The 22,970-nt window shown below is 40.3% G+C and overlaps 1 protein-coding gene across 1 annotated transcript in view; it reads right to left on the reverse strand.

Annotated features, from left to right (window-relative positions):
* The window catches only part of CUBN (cubilin), a 184,331-nt gene that overhangs the window by 68,214 nt on the left and 93,147 nt on the right, over positions 1 to 22,970 (reverse strand). Inside the window, exons 30-37 of the mRNA XM_075211910.1 lie at positions 18,989 to 19,163; positions 17,183 to 17,364; positions 10,542 to 10,698; positions 9,473 to 9,589; positions 8,997 to 9,110; positions 6,587 to 6,715; positions 4,554 to 4,686; positions 1,044 to 1,249 (exon numbers count right to left, since the gene is read on the reverse strand). Coding sequence (XP_075068011.1) covers positions 1,044 to 1,249; positions 4,554 to 4,686; positions 6,587 to 6,715; positions 8,997 to 9,110; positions 9,473 to 9,589; positions 10,542 to 10,698; positions 17,183 to 17,364; positions 18,989 to 19,163 — 1,213 coding nt within the window. The remainder of the gene's footprint in view (positions 1 to 1,043; positions 1,250 to 4,553; positions 4,687 to 6,586; positions 6,716 to 8,996; positions 9,111 to 9,472; positions 9,590 to 10,541; positions 10,699 to 17,182; positions 17,365 to 18,988; positions 19,164 to 22,970) is intronic.

The following is a 22,970-nucleotide window of genomic DNA, read 5'->3' on the forward strand; positions in this document are numbered from 1 at the left end:
CATTGATCAGCTCTTATCCCCTGGTACCCCTCCCATGGTGGAGACATCTCCGGATGATCAAAATGGACGCTGATATGTCTTGCTGTATTTCTTTTGGGTTGTTTGTTTGTTTGTTTTTTGATTAAATTGTTTTGTTTTCTCCTTTTATTTTTAAATGCGCATTGTTGATATTGTGTGCCTTATTTTCATTTCAATTTTAATTGAGTGATTCCTTTCCCCCTGCGCGGTGATTCCCTATGTGTTTCCCTTTGTTTGTAATTTCTTTTCACCTTTCTTTTTTTCTGCATCCCATATACCTTTGTAAAAGTTGAATAAAAATATTGATGCAAAAAAAATAAAAATTGACCCTAGTCTGTCTGTGTGTTAGGGAATTTAGACTGTACGCTCCAATGGGGCAGGGACTCATGTGAGTGAGTTCTCTGTACAGCGCTGCAGAATTAGTGGCACTATATAAATAAATGGTGATGATGATGATTTAGGCATGTCCTAAGGTCTTGATATCACAATCTTGCACTTGTTGTGAGCCTCAGAAGACAACTATCAAGGAGAGGCACACCAGGTATAAGGATCATACCCATGAGTGTTGTTCATGGTATGTTCCTTACCCCTGGAGTGCCTCTCCTAGATAATTGTCTTTCTTCTTCCTTGTTCTCCAAAATTTAACCCACTGCTGAGAGACCACCCTGCCAGTATATATAAAGAACATGGCGATATAGATATACTATGGATGGTGGTCATGCAAGGTTGGATATCCTTTGTCTTTTGTGAGCCAACTGAAGAGCCCACAGTAAAACAAGATGTCCACACAAGGTCTTGCAGTTTGGACTGAAAACCACATAGCATGTGACCAATTAGAATGGACATGCAATGGGAATTTTTTATTTTACATGACTAGAAGTATCACACTTACTGTACTCCTCTATTCCTCTGTCCCATTATTCTCCCTCCCGTTATGTTCTCTCCACGTCTTCTTTCAATTAAATGTAAAAATAAAACATTTAAACAAACAACGTGCGCAAAAACCCTGTTCTTGAAATACTTACAATGCGAGAAGGTGGCTCTAAACCCAGAACCACCGACAGAGCCATCGGACACAAATTTAATCCAAAGAATATGACCAATGATGGACGACACGTTATTTGGCAATGTATTTCCACAGAAACGCCCCAGAAACACGCCCGTTTCATTGGCTTCTCTAATTTCCAGGTAATCACTTGAACAGTTTTCACTCATTTGCAGAGAGAATGATCTGTGTGTATTTCATTGAGGGAAGATTAAAAAGCCATTACTATGTATAAAACCAACAACATGCATTACTATATGCAAAGGCAACAAATGTTTGATATAGTTCCTATCAAAGAGTTGCAGCCGATGTGGGCTGAACCAATCATTAAATCAATAGAGACTATCAATTCACTAGGAATCAGTGACAGGATAGCAAATGTTGCCTGGAAATTCAGGAACAAGGATCTAGTCCAAGGGCCTGATTCATTAAGGATCTTAACTTGAGAAACTTCTTATTTCAGTCTTCTGAAAACCATGTTACAATGCAAGGGGTGCAAATTATTATTCTATTTTGCACATAAGTTAAATACTGACTGTTTTTTCATGTAGCACACAAATACTTGATAGCTTATTTGTACACTGAAATTTAAAGTTGATATTTGTGTGCTACATGAAAAAACAGTCAGTATTTAACTTTTGTGCAAAACAGAATACTAATTTGCACCCCTTGCATTGTAACATGGTTTTGTCCAGGAGACTGAAATAAGAAGTTTCTCAAGTTAAGATCCTTAATGAATCAGGCCCCAAGAGTGTAAGAAAAGATATAGAAACCCTGCTATGAAGGATTCTGGTCCATGGTGACATGAGAGCATCGCGCAATAGCTGCAGATTAGTTGGCTGCACAGTCCTTCTGCAAACCTCCCGTTCCACCCCATCCCAAAGGTGATCTATTGGAATAAGATCCAGTGACCGTGGAGGCCGCTGGAGTAAACTGAACTAATTATCATGTAAGTGGAGCCAACTCCCCATTCTGGTGTTTAGTCTGAACAACAACTGAACCTCTTGACCATGCCTGCATGCTTTTATGCATTAAGTTGCTGCCACATGATTGGCTGGTTAGATAGTTGCAGGTGTACAAGTGAACCTAATAAAGTGACCACTGAGTGTATGTCCCAATATATATTATTAAGGCAGCTGTATCAGGATAACAAATAGAAATTGGTGTATTGCTGTTTTGGGATGTTTTTTTGCAAATTTTATTGGTCGAGCAGTGGTGCAGGGACCCATTCAAAAATGTAACTGTTGGTTCCTGAAGCTTCTAGTTATACCTTTTGACATAAATTTTTAGGTCACGGTAATATGACTACTTAAACAGGCCAAAAAGGCTCTAATGAGGAAAGCAACCTATCCCCCCAGTTGCAATTTATGAAACAGAATTTGTAGCTTGAAATTGTCACATTCCTGACCAGCAGTAATGTGGCCCAATACATTTAAAAGGTTGTACAATAGCGGATATTAGACAGATAATGCCTTAGTATTGTCATAACGCTCTGGGTGTTCCTTTTAGGGAGGTCTCACCTGCGTACCTGGTTCAGGTCATCCTAGTAGCCCCCGGCAGTTCTGTCAATTACTAAATTCAAGTTTTTTCTTCATGGCTGAACCTTATAAATTGTGCTGACTTCTGGCACTGATCTCATGCATATGATATCCCTACTTCTATTCCTATTGCTAACATTATTATTAACATCTATTTATAAAGCAGCATAATCCGCAGTATACCTAACAACTCCTACAATGGCAGTGCCCACAGTGGGTCTGGTTTATCAAGGAATGTAAATGGCGATTTTGTGAGTATAATCCACAAATATGATCTGCGTATGCCCAGAACCGGACCATACGAAACTAAACACAGCAGCGTTCAATTCATCTTCGCACGCAAAGCACAATTACTACAGCTTACAATTTCAGGGAGGGAACAGGAAGGGGGAGGTGTGTTCGACCATAGTCAATGTATAGTAGGGGCGTGCCAAACTCGAGCGCACGCAGCCACATCCGATTCAAGCTTTGGGCATCTCACAGGTACCCTCTGTTTAGCAGTCAGATGGGCGAGTCTGGGTTTGGCGGATGCCAGGAGAACGTTACCTGCCTGACTGCAGATCTGTTGCTGGCTATAGCAGTGTGCTGGGGGAAAAATGTTGTGTGTATGTTCCTTGCAGGATAACCCCACCCTTTCAAGCACCTGTTATGGCCTATAAATTGATTTGAGCAGCTTCCACTTTTGTATTTGTCTGAGAGGCATGTTGGTGTCAGTAGCTGAGAGGGGGTACTGGCACTGAATTGCTGTTTGGAGGCTTCTAGGGTACCTCTTTGGTAAGTTGGCTCTCAATTTAAAAACACATATGTATGGCCCAAATATATGGGACTCTCATTGTTTAGAGTAGGACCATCCTATTAGCAAAAGCGCCTTGGCGTGGCGGATGGCTTAAACATACATTTGCAAATGTGTGCAACAAAGACTTTTGCATTTTTATCTACAGTAGAAATAGCAGATCTGTTGCTGGCTATAGCAGTGTGCTGGGGGAAAAATGTTGTGTGTATGTTCCTTGCAGGATAACCCCACCCTTTCAAGCACCTGTTATGGCCTATAAATTGATTTGAGCAGCTTCCACTTTTGTATTTGACTGCATTATGCCAACTGTTAAGTTTGGTGGAGGCGGGATAATGATATGGGGCTGTTTTTCAGGGTTTGGGCTAGGCTGCTTATCTCCAGTGAATGGCAATCTTAATACTTCAGCATACCAAGTCATTTTGGACAATGTTATGCTCCCAACTTTGTGGCAACAGTTTGGGGAAGGCCCTTTTCTATTCCAACATGACTGTGCCCCAGTGCACAAAGCAAGGACTACAAAGACCTGGTTTGATGAGTTCGGTGTGGAAGAACTTGACTGGCCCACACAGAGCCCTGACCTCAACCCCATTGAACACCTTTGGGATGAACTGGAATGGAGATTGTGAGCCAGGCATTCTCGTCTAACATCAGTGCCTGACCTCATAAATGCTCTACAGAATGAATGGGCACAAATTCCCACAGAAACCCAACATCTTGTGGAAAGCCTTAAAAGAAGAGTAGAAGTTGTTATCGCTGCAAAAGGGAGACCAACTCCATATTAAAGTATATGCATTTGAATACAATGTCATTACAGTCCCTGTTGGTGTAATGGTCAAGCATCCAAATACTTTTGTCCATCTAGTTTATATGAAGCTCTGAGAAATCACAGCAATTGTGGAGAGAAACAAAAAACTGAATTAAAGGCTGCTGTGGTATTCTTCATATATTAATATACACTACATGTATATTAATATCACAGACATTTTTATTTCTATACTAGAAAAGTTTAAAGCTAACAAGGTGTCACTCTGGCGCTCGTTATCTTTCCAGGCTATAGTTTACATTGAAACATTTGTTAAATGGTTTTCCTGCCAGACACAGCATTTCCTTCCTGTAAGGTCATTAAGATGAGAACAATATGTAGAAAAAGTGGGATTACATGAAAGACACCATGAGCCGGTTGCCAGGAGAGCTGAGAATGTTCCAAACACACTCCGTATTTGCTGGATATTCTTCCGGATAGCTGGGGCTGTTGAAAGCTCCGTTCTCCATGTGTAAAACGCCTCCACATGCTGAAAAAAAGGACATTTATGGAAAAATGCATTATCAGAGTGTTGTGAACATAGAGAGCTTACAGTTATTTATAAGGGATAAAATCATAACTGCAGTTTAAATAGGTTATATCAAATTAATCCATTGATATGTTTAGTTAAAGTGTAAAATGTGAAGTCAGAGAGTCTGATGTAAATGTATTGGACGGCTTTGCACATCCCAGAGTGAGAAGATAGAAGTGTCACCTGGGGGCAGCTTCAAAGAGCTCCCAGGGTGACGTATAGCCTGTTAGTGACACCGGAATAGGCTTTTAGGTACCGTTCAGCATGTGGTCTGGCTCAAAGAGGCCATGTGCTGATGTAGGCTATAGGTAATATAGACAAAAATAATTCAGTTTTAAAATATGCCACTTAAAATCAATAAAAGTGGTGATCAACCACATATTCCTCAATAGCATGATGAAGGGCAGCTCATATGTTGAATTAAGAATTCTGCCCCAGAGAAATGAAGAAAATGAGTGTAAGTCTGCGAATACACTGTATTTAGACGTGTTTGGTATCAAAAGATGAACAGAGTCATAGGGGATTTATTAATGATAAAATTGGATCGATGTGACGCTCTAGAAATTAGATCACATAGTAGGATTGGTTAGTAAATCAGGCAACATACAAATAGTGATTGAAAAAGTGGCACAGGTCACAACCCCCTATTAGCATTAAACACTGCCCCTGTGAAGACCATCCCAAATTAGTGTTCTGTTTTGCACATAAGTTAAATACTGACTGTTTTTTCATGTAGCACACAAATATCAACTTTAAATTTCAGTGTACAAATAAGCTATCACGTATCTGTGTGCTACATGAAAAAACAGTCAGTATTTAACTTATGTGCAAAACAGAATACTAATTTGCACCCCTTGCATTGTAACATGGTTTTGTCCAGGAGACTGAAATAGGAAGTTTCTTCAGATAAGATTCTTAATGAATCAGGCCCAGAGTGTGCACAGTTGGGTGATTAAGCCATAGGTTTGCTACTGGCCTTATACGTAGCTGGTGGCAGTTGCTGAGAGGTGTGAAGCGTGCGTCTGTGTTGGGAAAGGGGATCAGCGAAATCTGTAGCCTTAGAGGAAGAGGTGAGTGTGAGATTTGGGTTGGAATCCTGTGTGTTCCCTTACAGTAAGCTTCCAAGTCACAAGTGCGCAGAGGGCGGTTTGTGACTGATAAAGGGGTTCAGGAGCGGTTTCCTGACACAATAGAGGTGATATATTGTATGACTGTTGGAATATATGATAAGATATCTAATCAGGGAGTAGTTAGAGGGGCTTATCCCTGAAACAGAGTATAATGCAATGAGTAACTTGCAGCTAACATGTGGGGTTGATTGATATGGAAAAAAATGCAAATGTGCAATGACCAATCAGGCTTTTGTTTTCAATTACTCTAATTTTGCAAAGATCATTGCTGATTGGTTAATAAGGTTTACAGCATATTTGCTCCATGTTAGTTAATCATCCTTTATATCCATGTCATAAACATTACCATTATGTAATTATGTAATTATCATCCATAAAATGAAGTTATTTGTATTATTTATCTGTTCAGATTGTCTAAGCCTAACAGGACATAACATTGCTCCTCCGACGTCTGCAATTTGGAGTTACTTTGCTATATGTGGGAGGAGATGGTTATTTTGTCTTTACCTGTATTTCCTGTAGAAATGTGTTATAATTAATACACTTATTTGCCCCACTGATTAATTCATAGAATACTGAAAGGATAATTCATATAATAACACACTTATAATCTGGGTGCCAGAACAGAAAGAGTAAGAGAGCTCACAAACTGGTTAATGTTGAAATCCCATCTATCACCCATCAATCTGGCTGATTGCGACATTCCTATTTGGGCTGCACGCTCTCACCTGATGTTGATGCCGAGTAGGTGGCATGGAACCCCTTGCCATTAGTGTTGAATTTAGAGACAAATTTTAGCACCAGGGCATTGCTGAAAGATGTAACAGGATGTGGAATTAAATTGCCACAATAACGACCTAAAAAACACGGATAAAACCATTTTCAAAATTTGTATTATTTGAGGACTCCCTGTATATATTTACATATAAGTTTATACGTAGACGCTTAAATTTATAAAATTACAAGAAACAAATAAAATGTAATGGTAGTGCAGGAGGAAGAGAAACCGATTAGGCTTGAGATCCATAACCGAAAGAGCTTGCAATCTAAATGGACGCTGGGAGACATACAGCAACAAAAGGAAGACTAATAGCCACCTTCTGGTTTATAGACAAGTCTTACATTGATCTGAATGATTATGATCGGATCAATATTGCAAATCATACTCATTTTAGGGCTACACACTTGGTGACATAGGATTCTACTGCCCAACATTGCTGGCAATATCTCAGGGTGTGTGGCCAGAATCAGATTAGGCCTTTTTCTTTTAATGCAGAAACCCGAGTCCTCCCCCTTATATGGAAACCTGGGTCATCCCTCTTATATGGAAACCTGGGTCATCCCTCTTATATGGAAACCCAGGTCATCCCCCTTATATGGAAACCCAGGTCATCCCCCTTATATGGAAACCCAGGTCATCCCCCTTATATGGAAACCTGGGTCATCCCTCTGATATGGAAACCCGGGTCATCCCCCTCATATGGAAACCCAGGTCATCCCCCTTATATGGAAACCTGGGTCATCCCTCTGATATGGAAACCCAGGTCATCCCCCTTATATGGAAACCCAGGTCATCCCCCTTATATGGAAACCCAGGTCATCCCCCTGATATGGAAACCCAGGTCATCCCCCTTATATGGAAACCCAGGTCATCCCCCTTATATGAAAACCCAAGTCATCCCTCTTATATGGAAACCTGGGTCATCCCCCTGATATGAAAACCCGGGTCATCCCCCTGATATTGAAACCTGTGTTATCCCTCTGATATGTACATTATTCACTTTCAGATCTCTGTGGTCATCAGGATAAAGATTCTGTTCGGTTCCCTTCCTATCTATATATATGTATGGTTCTCTATCTTTGGGCTACAACTTTCTGATGCCTCTGTCTGTCTATCTCTGACCCCTCTCCTTGTACAAGATCTCTCTAGGAGACCTCAGCTATTAGATTTGTTTTTCAGAATCATCTGCATGCAGTCAACACCTACTTTAAACATCACTAGACATGATTATTCACCAATCCTTACATTTATGTAGGCAAAATAATGTTTCCATCTAAATCTGAGCCAATAATTGACCTTCGGGTCTCGAACTGTCCTCTCCCTTCTTTTTACAACCTGCACTGCTTGTCATGCCCTAAATATTAACTGTATCAATAGGTTGACAAGCCCAATCATTATTTTATAGGCATTCTGGCATGGAACAATTTGGACACGGGTGAACATTCCGTATTCTCAGGAGGAGGAGTCGCTCTATAAAACTCCCCCTCCTTATTTTTGTGGGGGGGGGGGGGTATAACATATATCATCATCATCATCATCATCACCATTTATTTAAATAGCGCCACTGATTCCACAGCGCTGTACAGAGAACTCATTCACATCAGTCCCTGCCCCATTGGAGCTTATAGTCTAGATTCCCTAACATACACACACACACACAGACAGACAGAGAGAGAGAGAGAGAGAGAGAGAGAGAGAGAGAGAATATATGTTTTTGGAGTGTGGGAGGAAACCGGAGCACCCGGAGGAAACCCACGCAAACACAGGGCGAACATACAAACTCCACACAGATAAGGCCATGGCCGGGAATTGAACTCAGCGCTGTGAGGCAGAAGTGCTAACCACTTCGCCACCGTGCTGCCATAATATATATATAAATATTTTATTTAAAAGCTTGCCCAGTGGTGAAGCTTGGATTTTCACATACAAAGACAAGGTAGGCAGAAGTCGTTTAGGTTTATTTTAAGACTCAAGAGGGCCAATTCAATTTGGCTGCGTTATTCTAGGAATAACGACGCCTGCACACTATTACCATTAATACGGTAAAAATGCGCAGTATTACCATTAATACTGTACTTTTAATGCTGTTTTTGCTCGTACCTCTCGGGGCCGCGAGTAAAAATCCAGGTTAAAATGATCGGTTTAAAGGTAATAATACTACAAACGCCGCGTTAATCCTAGACTAACGTGGCCGAATTGAATCTGCCCCAAAGTCCGCTTTAATAGACATTCATGCAACATAATCACTCACCTATAGTAACTACTGGGCTCACTACTTCCCAATGATATAATTATAACCTGCAGTAAATATTCATGTCAGTAACATTACTCAAATTTTATAACAATATTTTCAGTACCTTTTAAAGGCGATTCATAATTATTCCCATCTAAAATCTCTACAAAATCTTCAGAACAATTATGATTTCTGTCTTCAGTTTGAAAGTCGGTGAAGGAAAGGGTAACATGGGAAACTGTTGAGAGAAATAGTACTAATTGCATGGTTGAAATATGGATAATAAAATCAGAGTATAATTACAAGGGAAGGGTATTTCGTCAAGGTGAGTGGGGAGATTCCTTAAGACCCTCTTCCCTCCATAACTGGGAGCAAAGGCAACTTCCCTCTAAAACAGATATATTATTTATTCATATTTGTAGATTAAAACTCTGGCTAAGTATTATAGCAAACAATATGTTAAATACCTTTTCTTAAAAAACACCAAAAACTGCAAAAAGACAACAACTAACAACCCCCCCAAAAAAAAATGCATAAAATACAATACTACAAGAGCAGAATTTAGAACCGGTCATACATAGACACTAGTGGGTCACTTACAAGGTTCCCGGGCTTGGATAATCCATGTACAGTTCTGATTGTTTGGGTACTTGGACGGATACAATGGAGAGGAAATAACTCCGCCAATCGAATCAGTCATGATAGTGCTTCCACATGCTATAAAAGAAACAAGAGGAAATAAAATCAAGGTCATACTGTCAGCAGTATTCATACCTTTTATGGCATAAAGTATAATTTAAGCTTTGAAAACTATTTTAATACGTAATATTTATCCTGCACCTGTGCACTAGAAAAACTGAAAGCAGATGTACACTCATTCTTTACTGAATACTCCCCCAAATGATAATAACATGATCTGCAAATATCTTTGTTGATTGTTCTGCTGCCTTATAAGTGAAAAATAGTTTTTAAAAACTGGAAATTAACTTTTGAGTGAAATATCAGACGTTACACCCCATCCTAAAAATGTACTAAACTAGGGTGTTATCTATTAAACTCTAACTTCTTTGCGGCACTAACAATTAACTGTAGAACGCAGCAAGATTGTTTCAAGAAAAATAAAAATAGTATTCCCTCCAAAAACAAAATGAAGCATAAACTACACAATAAAAAAATCATAAGTGCAAAATGATGAGATCTAAGATGTTGGACAACTATTTTGTTTAGTGTTTTTTTTATACAATGACTAATGCACATAGAATTCAATATGCAGTAAAGGCTATCCCTGATTACTTGGGGTTAGATTTACAAAATCTTCTAAAAAGCTAAACTGTAGGTGTTGCCCATAGCAACCAATCAGATTCTAGCTATCATTTATCTAGTACATTCTAGAAAATGATAGCTGGAATCTGATTGGTCGTTATAGCACCTCTTAGGGGCATATTCAATTGTCTGCGGGATTGCCGAAAATCCCGCGGACCACGCAGGATTACCGTTATTACGGTAATTTACTCGCTGGATTTCAGCTCACCTGAGATTACCGTATTAACGGTAATATTTTTTGAGCACTCGAACTTTGGGACAATTGAATATGCCCCCTAGTCTGGTCCCATCATTAGCAAGTGGCTATTACAAAAAGTGAATTTTAGCAAATAAGAAAGACTCCTGCCTTCACTAAAGCGAGCACTGAAGCCTTTATGTTGTTGGCTGCTGTCAGACCTCAGGCGGACAAACATGGTGTTTTGTGTAGATGTAATTGCACTGGGAAGTTGGGATCCGCACAGAACTGCCAGAGGTTCAGCATCACCGTTTTCACCGTCATAAACCTACCAGACAAAATGGCAAAAGAATCAACAACAAGGCATAGGAAACGTCAATGATCCAAATATATTTTTTGTAATCCAGTGTTGGAGAGAAAAGGTGTTCATGGCCCATTAATAGCTACAATTATTTTTTTGTAGCTGACTTCCCAAATCTTGCAATACAAGCATGAATGTTGTCACATGTATGAGACACAGATGAGAATATGATTATCCAATCATATCCAATCATGATGGGTTGGTCCCCAAGAGGGTCAAACACTGGAGACTTTGAGATATTTAAGGGTAGATGTTTACTGGCACCCAGGGCCACCTTAACAACATTATGGGCCCCTGGACAAAGCAGTGCTCCGGGGCCCATATATATATATATATATATATATATATATATATATATATATATATATATATGTGTGTGTGTGTGTGAAAAAAAAGTGATTATATATATATATATATATATATATATGTGGGCCCCTTTAACTTACCTTAAGTCCGATCCCCTTCTCTTCTTTTTTTCCTCGCTGAGTCTCTCTGTTCTGCGCTCCTCCGTGCTGTGCTTGCAGTGAATGTCATCTGAGTGACATCATGCCCGACATTCACTGCTACCACAACACGGAAGAGGGGACCAGGGAGGGAGCCGGATCGCCATCTGACCATCTGATCTGAACAGTCAGGTGACCGCAAAAGGTAAGTTGTTTTTTTTTGTTTTTTTTGCAGGATTTTTTTTTGAACAGCAGTCCTGTCTTGGGCCCCCTTTCCCGCTGGGCCCTAGGGCACCTGCCCATCGTGCCCAGTCGGAAAGACGGCCCTGCTGGTACCTTATTTTTAGCTGTCGGAAAAAGCAGAAATTACTTGTATCTCTAAGGGCGTGTTCACATATATGTGGTGAGAAAACTAATGCATGCTTTACATGCCTATTGTCATGGGTTTTAGACACATTTTTCACTCATTGCAAAATAATCTATTGTACTGGTACCCTGCATTAATACATAAGATACAGGTCCGGACTTATGCTAACATTTTAAACTCTGCGTTAAAATCTGTTAAAATTTTAGCATGCAGTGGTGTGACCGTCACCATTGATTCTTCTTAGATCACAGCCTTGCTTAGGTTTAGGGTAGTGCAGGATTTGATCTCTCTTTGTGTCACCCATTTAAGCCACATGGAAATGAAAGTGAACTGCACCTTTTTCTTATAGTTTGGAACTACATGTTGCAAAAAAAACAAAAGTCGAAGCTGCCGTTGCAAGATTGGACCAGTAAATCACGAAGGTAATTGTTCATTAAAAGATCCTTAATACGCATTTTTTCTATTAGTTGAATGAATCGTTTAAAGAAAGTAATAATTATTCTCTGTTATATCCCTACTTTGGGAATGAGAATGGCTCAGTGGTTAAGAGCACCGACCATGTAATTATACCAGGCAGATAGTAAATTGATGACCCTGGTTCGTTTCATGGTATACTTAACATACCTCTGTTTCCCATTGTCCCAGCCAACAAAATTGATTGTAAACATAACTGCGGGTGGAAATTGGTCCTGAACAATTCCATATACGGTACTGAATGAAATGTATGAGCATTTCTATGTCCTGAAGTCTTGTATTTATATATAAAGAAAGGTAGAGAAGTAGATGTGGGGGGCAACAGTTGAAAAAGTGGGGAACAAAAATGTAGGTATCAGCCTGACTATAACTCTCTAAATTCATCCATAATTATAATAAAGTCTATATATAGTAGGCAAGTGTTTCTGATTATGGGTTCTCCATTAAATGAGAGGGCTATCCCCCAATAACACATTGGGTGATAGGACTCTTTATTACATTTGTATGATATTAAATTGATATTGGAGCTGGTTGGTGGGATAAGCCTGTTAATTAGATGTGAATACTACAGCTCACTCTGAATAGTTATGTAATTATACTCAAATTAATAGTATGTTGCGAGCCCTAAACTGAGTAAATTAATATATTTTTATGGCATAAAGTATAATTTAAGCTTTGAAAGCTATTTTATATATATTACATATATATTCTGTGACATGGTCAACCTTGTGCACACAGATAGTATAAAGTGTATATCATCTATACATTATGCTATATATTTGTTCATGTTGAAATGTATTTATTTCTTTTTAACTAGACATATGTGTATTTTGTTTTGGTTTATATGTATACATATAATGTTTATATGTTGGTTTAATACATTTTATACCATATATATTACTACGTTACTCTGTTCAATCAAAACTGTACTAGACAAAACTTTTGACACTTTCGTGTCTCTGACCTTTGTCTAGTAACACATTATGCTTAATTATGCTTCATATCCCCATGCCTGGATATGTTGAAAGGTCTAAGGCAAAGGTCACTAATATCATGATACCAAAGCTGATTGTTATTTGTTTTTTTTGAAACAAATAACAAATATTCTATTGGCTCCCAAATTGTCTTTTTGACTCCCAAATTTTCAGTAGCAATAACATATTAGAAGAGTATATAAATATCCCCAGTAAACATGTGAAGTATGTTTAAAACAAGTTGATTGCATAAATATACAAAAGACACACATAAAATTATATTAAAATAATAAAATATTAACCACAATAATAAGAAAGTATGTACTGGGACAGGAATCAGGACTACTCAGTTACTAGAGAAACCCAGTGGTAACTACCGTAAATTAAACTGAAATGTAATGACTATATTACTTATTAACAGAGTTCAATAATATTTTATACACTATATTACATGTAAAAAAAATTAACAACAGAGTATAATGAATAAATAACTATATTATCAATCACTATATTAAATGAACTAAAGAATTTCTTTATATATATATATATGTATAAATTCTTCCATCAAAGATGCATTGCCCAGGATCTTGCTTCCTACGTCAAGGATAAGATTGATAAGATCAGACTAGAAATGGTATCCTCTTCCTGAACAAGCAATCAGCTCAGTTCCTTCCCACTACCCTCTGACGCCCTCTCTTCATTTGACCCCACAAATGAAGAGGAAATTTCTACTCTCTTCTTATCTTCCTACTCTACCTCCTGTCCTCTTGATCCTATTCCCTCACAAATTGGTAGATCTCCTGTTGTTAGGCTGCTGGTCTGATCACCAACCCACAGAACTAGATGGCGAAGGTCTTCACCTATAGCAGCCGCCTTTCCCTTAGAGCTTGATGTGCTCACCAGTACTCAGATGCCCCCAGGACTTAGCTCCAGGTGTAGTGTTGGTTGGTAATGCAGGACCACAGCGGCAGGCCAGGAGGCTGGCAGAAAGCAGCGGATAGACAAACGGTAGCCGAGGTCAAGGGTCACAGGCAAGCAGGGTAGTCAATAAACACACCAAAGGTCAGGGTCACAGGCAAAGTAGCAGAGTCCAAGGTACAGGCCAAAGGGTTAGTGTCACAAGCAAACAGGCAAAGTTCAAAGTCCAGGCAGGGGCCATACACAGAGAATCCAGCAGAGTATCCATAGGACAGGGTACAACAAACAGGAGCAGGTCAGCAAGACTGGGTCAGAAGCGCTATAACCGGCCCTCCCTGCCTTAAATACACAGAGGAACCAATCAGGGCTAAGCCCTGTAACAATACACATGCCAAGACTAATTAACTAAGGCCACTTTAATCAGCCCACAGGCTGAGGAGATTTCAGCGCCTGCGCCCAGCTGTCCTATTTGGCGGGGCGTGCTGTGCATGGAATCGGCGTCTGGCCGTTGTCCTGGCAACGGTCAGACCTGCTGGCGGAAGTGACATCCCGGTCGCCAAGGAGACGGCCGGGATGCTCAGCGGGGTAATAGACGAGTCGCGGCAGTGCCCATGGCCGTCGCGGCTCCTAACACCTGTGCTCATTTCACCTCTAACTAAAATCTGTAATCTCTCGCTCTCTACTGTCATCTTTCCATCACTGTACAAGCATGCAGTGATTGCTCCTATTCTAAAAAAAAACAAGATTCCAAACCCAAACTCTCTCTCAAATTACCGTCCCGTCTCTCAGCTCCCGTGCCCCTCCAAGCTCCTAGAGAGACTTGCCTACACTCGCCTCACACGCTTCCTTTCTGCAAACAACCTGTTGGATCCTCTTCAGTCTGGCTTTCGTTCTCAACATTCCACAGAGACTGCGTTGACCAAGGTTGTTAATGATCTGATCACTGCTAAGACTGAACGCCATTACTCTCTCGGCTGCATTTGACACCGTTGATCACTCTCTTCTCATACAAACGCTGCAATCCCTAGGCCTTCAAGACACTGTTGTATCCTGGTTCTCATCCTACCTTTCTAATCACTCTTTCACTGTTAATTTCTCTGGGGCCTCTTCTGCTCCGCTTCCTTTATCACTTGGAGTACCGCAAGCCTCAGTGCTCGGTCCTCCGCTGTTCTCTATCTATACAGCTACCCTTGGAAATCTAATAAGTTCCATTGGATTTCAGTATCATCTCTATGCGGATGATACCCAAACTTATCTATCCTCTCCTGATCTCTCGACATTTGTGTTGTCCCATGTAACAGACTCTCTTTCTGTTCTGCCATTTCATCTTGGATGTCCTCTCAACAACTCAAACTTAATCTTTCTAAAACGGAGTTAATAATATTTCCACCCATCAACAAGAGCATACCTGACATTTCTATTTCTGTTGGTAACATGACCATAAATCCCACCCCACAAGCTCGCTGCCTAGGTGTAATCCTCGACTCGCACCTATCCTTTGTTCCCCACATTGACTCTATATCTAAATCATGTTATATACATCTAAAAAACATTTCCAGAATTCGCACATATCTCACACAAGACACTGCAAAAACCTTAATTCATGCACTTATCATCTCCCGCCATTGACTATTGCAATTCCCTCCTTACTGGTCTTACCCCAAACAGACTCAAACCCCTACAATCTATTTTGCATGCAGCGGCAAAATTGATTTTCCTTGCAAATTGTTATTCCTCTGCTGAATCATTCTGTCTGTCTCTACACTGGTTGCCTGTTTTCTACAGAATCCAATATAAAATACTTTTACTAACCTACAAGGCCATCAAAAAAGCTGCACCAACATACATCTCCTCTCTTGTCTCAAAATATCTCCCAACTCGGCAACTCCGTTCTGCACAAGATCTGCGTCTCTCATTCACCCTCATTACATCCTCCCATTCCCGGTTACAGGACTTTATTCGGCTGCACTCACTCTATGGAATTTTTAGGTGTTATCAATAGGGCAACTTACTAATGTTTCGCTAAGATCTAAGTTTAGCTCTTGTCAATTTCACTCACATATTTTATATCTTTGAACAATTCAATCGCATATACACACCATATTGTCCAAATTGCCTCAACCTCCAGGCTCAACCTTTGTAAACACAATCCAGCACAGCTCTGACCTGTGTTATGACACCTAGGAAGAAGATGCATCACCCCCCACATGCCCCCTTCTTTTCCCCCTCACTGACCAATAAGTACCAGGGATAGAATGGGGTGTGTTTGATTTTACTTGTCTGCTTCTCCAGCTGTTCCCCTGCAAGACCACTGGTAGCTTCTGTGCCTCCCTCTCTGCCCACCCCACCTCCAGTGCCCTCTGAAACGGGCCGATCTGGCATTTACAAAAAAATCTTTATTTTTCTAATGCAATGGGCCTATTTCTCAATGGGCCATTGAGCTCTATCAGCCCCTATGTTAATCCAGCTCTTTTTATTTGGTTAAATATAGTTATATAGCAACTACGGCCAACATTTGAGACATGCACTGCATATTAGATACTTTCACAATTGTCTTTTCTTACCAGCACATGATGATAACATAACTGTTCTTATGTAAGGACAATATAAAACAGAATTCTGGAAATCCACAGCACATTCCGTTTTCAAAATAATTATGCAATTTCAAAGGGACCATTGTTAAGGACAATTGAATGGATGTTCATATCAGAGATTTGGTGATTAATGAAGATTAATGGATGACAGCAATTTCAGCCTTGCAAGTCTATGTTAGGCATGCTTTGTAATTGGGACACACGCAGAGAATACAAACTCAACACTGTTTGGAGATTTTGTGTTTCACAGACAAGGTCAGAGAGTGTCAGTCCCTTTACTCAATAGCCTGGGCAGCATTTAATCCTCTGGTGCCTGTTTATCACTGCTACTGGGACAGACATTTCGTATCCTCTGTAAGGATGGATGGCAGATGCGGTAGATGGTAGTTGCAAGTGTACATGCTTGGGGGGTGGCGGGGGGGGGGGGGGCACTACTGTATCTAACCCTAAACCTGGTCATTTGTAATGCACTGATTCTTTACTATACCACCCCACGTTTCTCGAACCCATGGCAGAAGTGACCTCATTGGGGAGGGGGGCCTATGAGCTGCAACAATTTAATTTTGTCAATGAATTTTTTTCTTATTTATTTAAAATCAATTAAGGTGAAAAGTATAATAAGAGTTGAACAATCAAAACACAAATTGAAGTGAAATGACAAAGTAACCAGCCTTTACTTACCGTGACGCTGTCGAATCTACAATTACTGTGATATTCAATGTCAAAATCAGTAAAGTTGAGTAAGACCCTGTGTCCTGAGTCAACTTTAATCACCCAGGAACACTCGGTGTTGTTATTATAGGGTCTCGGGTAATTCGGAGAATGGATCTCTCCATTAGGAGTTTGAAAAATTCCACCACAACCTGAAAATAAATACAAATTAAAGCCTGAATTATTTGTGCCAGGTCCACAAATTTAATTTATCAATATGGTGACAACAATAATATGAAGACAAAGAGCTGGACACAAACTGACTGTTATGTGTACGTTCAGCCTGTCACCGATATTGTTCTTAAATTCTCACTATTTTAGTGCTTTTATTTTCAGTTGCATTATATAAGTATAGTACATTGCTTGGGTTCATATTTAAAAAAAAATAGATGGAAATCAGAATATCAAGGTGCAAAAATGGCAACATTTCAGGCCAATGCTTGTTGTCCTAAAAACACTAGATTACAGATACCGGACAGTTTATTGCAGTGAATAATGCATATTGCTATCTTTTGACAGATCACTGATTAGTTTAGCTGTGACTAGGCCAAGATGGTAATTAAAAAAGACAATTGTGGCACCCCTTTCTATAACCCATTAAGGATATATAACAAAATCTCCCTTGCAAAATTCACAATCGATGGACTCTCCCATTGAACACTACTTGCAGTCACGTGACCTTCCTTGTTACACTCTGTCCAAATAGAGTTCCTTAACCTTGATATCTCCTCCAAAGAGGTGTCTGTAGCCGTCAAGTCTATTAAATGCTCAATACTACAAAATATTCAGTGACCTCCTGCTGCCTAGACTTTCAACCACCTTAAATTCTTTGGCAGAGCACATTTTGATCCAGTTTCCAGTTTCCACCCGAGCCAAAATCTTAGTCATCCACAACTATGCTCCAGCTACCAGACAATTTCTTTGTTAAACGTAGACCAGAAAATTGTTCCATGGTCAAAAGCTCATCAGGCTCATCTGTTCCGCTGCCACCTGCTCAGTTGTTCTAAATGGAACCACGGAACACCTGGATCTCTACAGATCAGATTGGTAGAACCAGGTTAGTTCAGTCAATGGAATAAATAGCAAGCACATTGCGGGATAACTGAAAACTACCTGGCAGTAAATAGTTATTGCATTTTAACTTTTTCCCCCCTGTGAGTTGCTAATAGTATGGTTGAAGTTCTTACTCACTTATTAATAGACTTCGCAACAACCCCCTATTTTGAACAGGGACAGGGCCTCTGGCTTCCAGTTACCCTTACCCCTGGTTCCCCCTTCCCCCTACCCATTTTTACATGGTTAATGTTGAAAAATCCATGCAGACTCGTGGAACTGGAATGTGCACCAATGCTTCTGTGCAAAAATTATCTCAATTAAAAAACGTATAATAGTGCACCATTCACTGCCCACTTGTCTTAGTCTGAGGTGCAGTAGCTGTTCTTGTTTGTTCAAAGCAGCGTTGCAATGGTAAAAAAGAGGGGAATTCAATCGGTCGCGCTGTTCGTGAGAACAATGCAGCTCACGCACTATTACCATTACTGCGTTAATAGTGCGCATTATTACCGTAAGTACCGTAATTACAATGCTGACTTTTACTTGCAGCTCTGAGAGCCGTGAGCAAAAATCAGCGTTAAATTTACTGCACTAATGGTAATAGTGCGCGGGCCACGTTATTCTCAAGGACAACACAGTCAATTGAATTTCCTCCTTAGAATGTTTCAGTTTTATAATGTGACTTTTATATTTGACAGATGAAAACAAATGGACTTGACATACCTCCAGGGACTTCACGCCACGTAGCGTTAAACCCTTTGCCATTCACATGGGCATCAGTCTTAAATCGGACTGTAAGTGCGTTTCCTGTGCTAGAGACTTGCAGAGGACTCCCTGGTGCTCTCGGTGTACACAGCTGAGCCAGCCGTGGGGAGGACAGTTCAGGACCCCCATAAACCTTAAATAAAGGATCATAACATGTTAATTGCGTTTTCCCCCCACCAAGCAGCTGTTAAGGTCTTACCTGTCCAGCACCTTCTTGTATGAGCATACATCCATTCTGCCTCCATTCATGTCCCTAATGGGTATTCTGTTGCCAGGGTGGTGCACAAGTTGGCAGGAATGTGTGACCACCATAGCACTTCATAACAGGACTGTACATGCACCATGATAGGTGCATACTGTGTATATATGCTTCTCTCAGTTGTACGCATTGCCTAGTTACCTATGTATTTGTTTTCTACCATTATCATGTTTACAGACTTTTGCTTGAACATTGGAATTTGATTGACCTGATCTTTGTTTTATTTGACCTCAACTTATTGAACTTCTTGCTGCTCCTCTACTTCCTGACCCTATTTCGTTTGACGTTGCCTGTGGAACTTATATTATTACTGCTGATCTGGTTCCTACCTGTATATTGTCTATACCCGAATAATGAACACCCAAGAGTCCGTACAGGAGTCCTACTTAGCGCTACAGAGTACTAGCTAGGGAACTAGGTTGATATAGAACATAAAAATATATAGAAATTTGTAGCTGGAAGATTAAGAACATTTATTATAAGATGAGCTTAGAATTTCCAAGTAGAGCACATACAGTATAAACTTGGCTTTAACTTTATCATTTATCTATAAATTCAAATTCCTGTTATGAAGCACAAACAGCAGGAAGCAATAGCAAATTTCTCTGAGTTGGAACTGTGTGCCTCAGACTGCGCAGACGTACCTGGATTAAATTTCCATCAGAGCTCCTAGGTTTACAAGATGCTAGCGTTCATGGAGGAATGAAAGATTGCACCGGCTAATGGGTAAGGCAGAGTGGGGGGTTCCTGGCTAAGTGTGGATTCGGCAAACCAATGCACCGAGTGGAGAAGTGCAAAAACTTGATATTATTTTGCGTAGCGAGATTACTGAAATGAGATGAAGTAGATGCATATATAGTATATGCATTTCTAGGGGTATACCTAGTTGTGTGGGTAGATGCACCGCCATTTCCATTCTGCAAAAGGACTTGAATTTTGCACCAACTCAGAGTTGGCAGAGGACAAGTTCCAGCCTATACTTTTAATATAACAAATTTTACATCTTTCAGTTGCTTTGGCAGTGAAGTGCCTTTCTAGGTACAATCCTACAAAAGGGTCGCATGTAATGTAAGGCCGTATCTCCTTCAGCACTATAAGCTGCCCTCACCTCCAGAGATTACTCTTAAATACGCAAAATCTTGAATCGTATCTACCATTTCTTTCCAATGCAGGGAATAGCAATGCTAAGACGTAGTAGTAGTCAAAGGTGGGCAAAGAGCACAGTTCAGATTTCATATTGTTGAAGATACATTTGATCTTTATATATTAAAAAGTAAAAAAAAAAAAACATTTCTTGCTCAATCTATCCACAAACAGGGCCTCATGTAGAGTTGGGGACAAAACGCGTTGGGTTCCCCCGAATAGACTAATACTAGCACTAGGCTTTTCCAACCAGGGCTTGAAACTATAGCAGGGAATCCCACAGCATGGGGTTCCCCTGCCATAATGCCAAGCCCACCTTAGGCTGGTCACCACAGGGCTGGATTCCCTAGGGAGATAGGCCCACCAAATATATGAAATATATGCGGGCCCCCTTCCCTAGATATAACCATGCTGAACAACAGTAGGGCTATTTCCACATCCCTGGTGCGGTGGGTATGAGAAGAACCCTAGTGCATCTGATATTTAAAGCGTATAAGACGCTGGTATTGTGGAATGCACTTTAAGCGTATCTTACCAAAATGTATGGAATTTGCGTATCATTCTGAGTCACATGCGGCTTGGAATTCTAAGTAGCTTACAGGATGTAAGGCTGTAAGTGTACATTGCACACAACTCTACATAATGCCCACAGTCAGTAAAAAGTCAGACATCAATGGCTTGAAAAGTGATCCAACCTGGAATGTATATAGACAGTAAATACGAAATACACATATATGTGATGATCATCATGTAATAAGATGGACTTTAAATGAATGGAGGTATAAGCAGTGTGTTCTCTAATTCCTATCTATAGTCCTCAGAGACACACTAGTTGCATTAAATGATGTTTACAAGTAGTACAAACATTTTATAATCTAAATACAGAAATATAATCACTTGTATAAAATTTCTCTATGAAGCATTAACGAATCCCCCTGGTGATTTTCATATTGCGAAAGGGACACTCTGCAAAGCACGAGCTATGAGGGCTGCATGGCACAAGTTTAGCGGTTAAGGGCTTCCTGTCAAAACTTTCCCCACCACACAGGGCTGACAATTGTCACAGACTGCTATAGAAGTTATGTATATGGGGAAAACAGACAGTATCTAATGCAACTAGATACTGTACATAGGAATGTTAATGGATTTGTAAAACAAGATAAAATTAATACCATAAGTTGAATAACTAATATAAGTTCACCAGAGTCAAAGGACAAAGATAAAAATGTTCAGAACTACGAAAGTAAAATACATTGTTCAGGGTTTCCCCAACATTCTACCGCAGATCTGTAGCATTACTTGCAGGCTCCACTATAGACAGCTGTAGCCCCTCCCACATCATTAGGACAGTGTCCTGATTGGATCTGACATAGACAAAAAGCTAAGAAAGTGTTAACTAGAGCTACTTTGACATCCCTGTCCCTGTCCATGTGTATGAACTAATCAACACACATCATTTCTGCAAAGCAAGGCTGCCATGTTTTCTGAGCTGTGAGAGAAGCACTCAGGGCCAGTAGGAGACCTATGGCAACCACCTATCACTAATGCGGGAGATGATAAGTGCATGAATTAAAGTGTTTGCAGTGTCTTGTGTGAGATATATGCGTATTCTGGAAATGTTTTTTAGGTGTATGCACAATGATAGGATAGTTGTGAGTCAAGGATCACACCTAGGCAGTGAGCTTGTGGGGTGGGATTTATGGCATACTTACCAACTTTGAAATGTTGGTATCCGGGAGCCTGCGGGGAAGGTGGGCGTGATGGGGGATGGGTCTCCAAATTGCGTGTTATTTTGGACCCGCCCCCCGTGCTGTCATTTGACAGCGGGTGGCGGGGCCAAACGCCGCGATTCACCGGGAATCGCGGCATTTGGGACCTAATTCTGCCCACTTCACTCGGAAGTGGGCACTTCCTACTGAAGTGGGCAGATCCGGTAGATTGCCACACGCTCCCGGGAGTCCGTGAGACTCTCGCAAAATGCGGGAGTCTCACGGACATTCCGGGAGAGTTGGCAAGTATGAGTTATGGTCATGTTATCAACAGAAATAGAAATGTCAGGTAGGTATTATTAACTCTGTCTTTGAAAGACTGAGTTTGAGTTGGCGAGAGGACATCCAAGATGAAATGGCAGAGAGACAGTCAGTAACGCGAGACACAGATTGTGATAGATTCGGAGAGGATAGATAAATTTGTGTATCATCTATAATAGAGATGATAGTGAAATCCAAAGGAGCTTATTAGTCTTCTAAGAGAAGTGGTGTAGATAGAGAACAGCAGAGGACCTAGTACTGAGCCTTGTGGTACTCCAACTGATAAGGGAAGCAGACCTACAGCACCAATATTTTGGGGGAGCCTAAAACACTAGTGGCATCATGTCACTAATTTGGTGATTTTATTATATTTATTATTATTATTATTATTATTATTATTAATATTTATTTATAAGGCGCTACAAGGCATCCGCAGCGCCGTACAGAGACAAACAAAATCACAATACAATGGGAGACAGCACAGTACAGTAAACACAGCAACTCAGTA

The sequence above is a fragment of the Mixophyes fleayi genome, chromosome 5 (assembly GCF_038048845.1).
Source record: "Mixophyes fleayi isolate aMixFle1 chromosome 5, aMixFle1.hap1, whole genome shotgun sequence".
Classification (NCBI taxonomy): Eukaryota; Metazoa; Chordata; class Amphibia; order Anura; family Limnodynastidae; genus Mixophyes; species Mixophyes fleayi.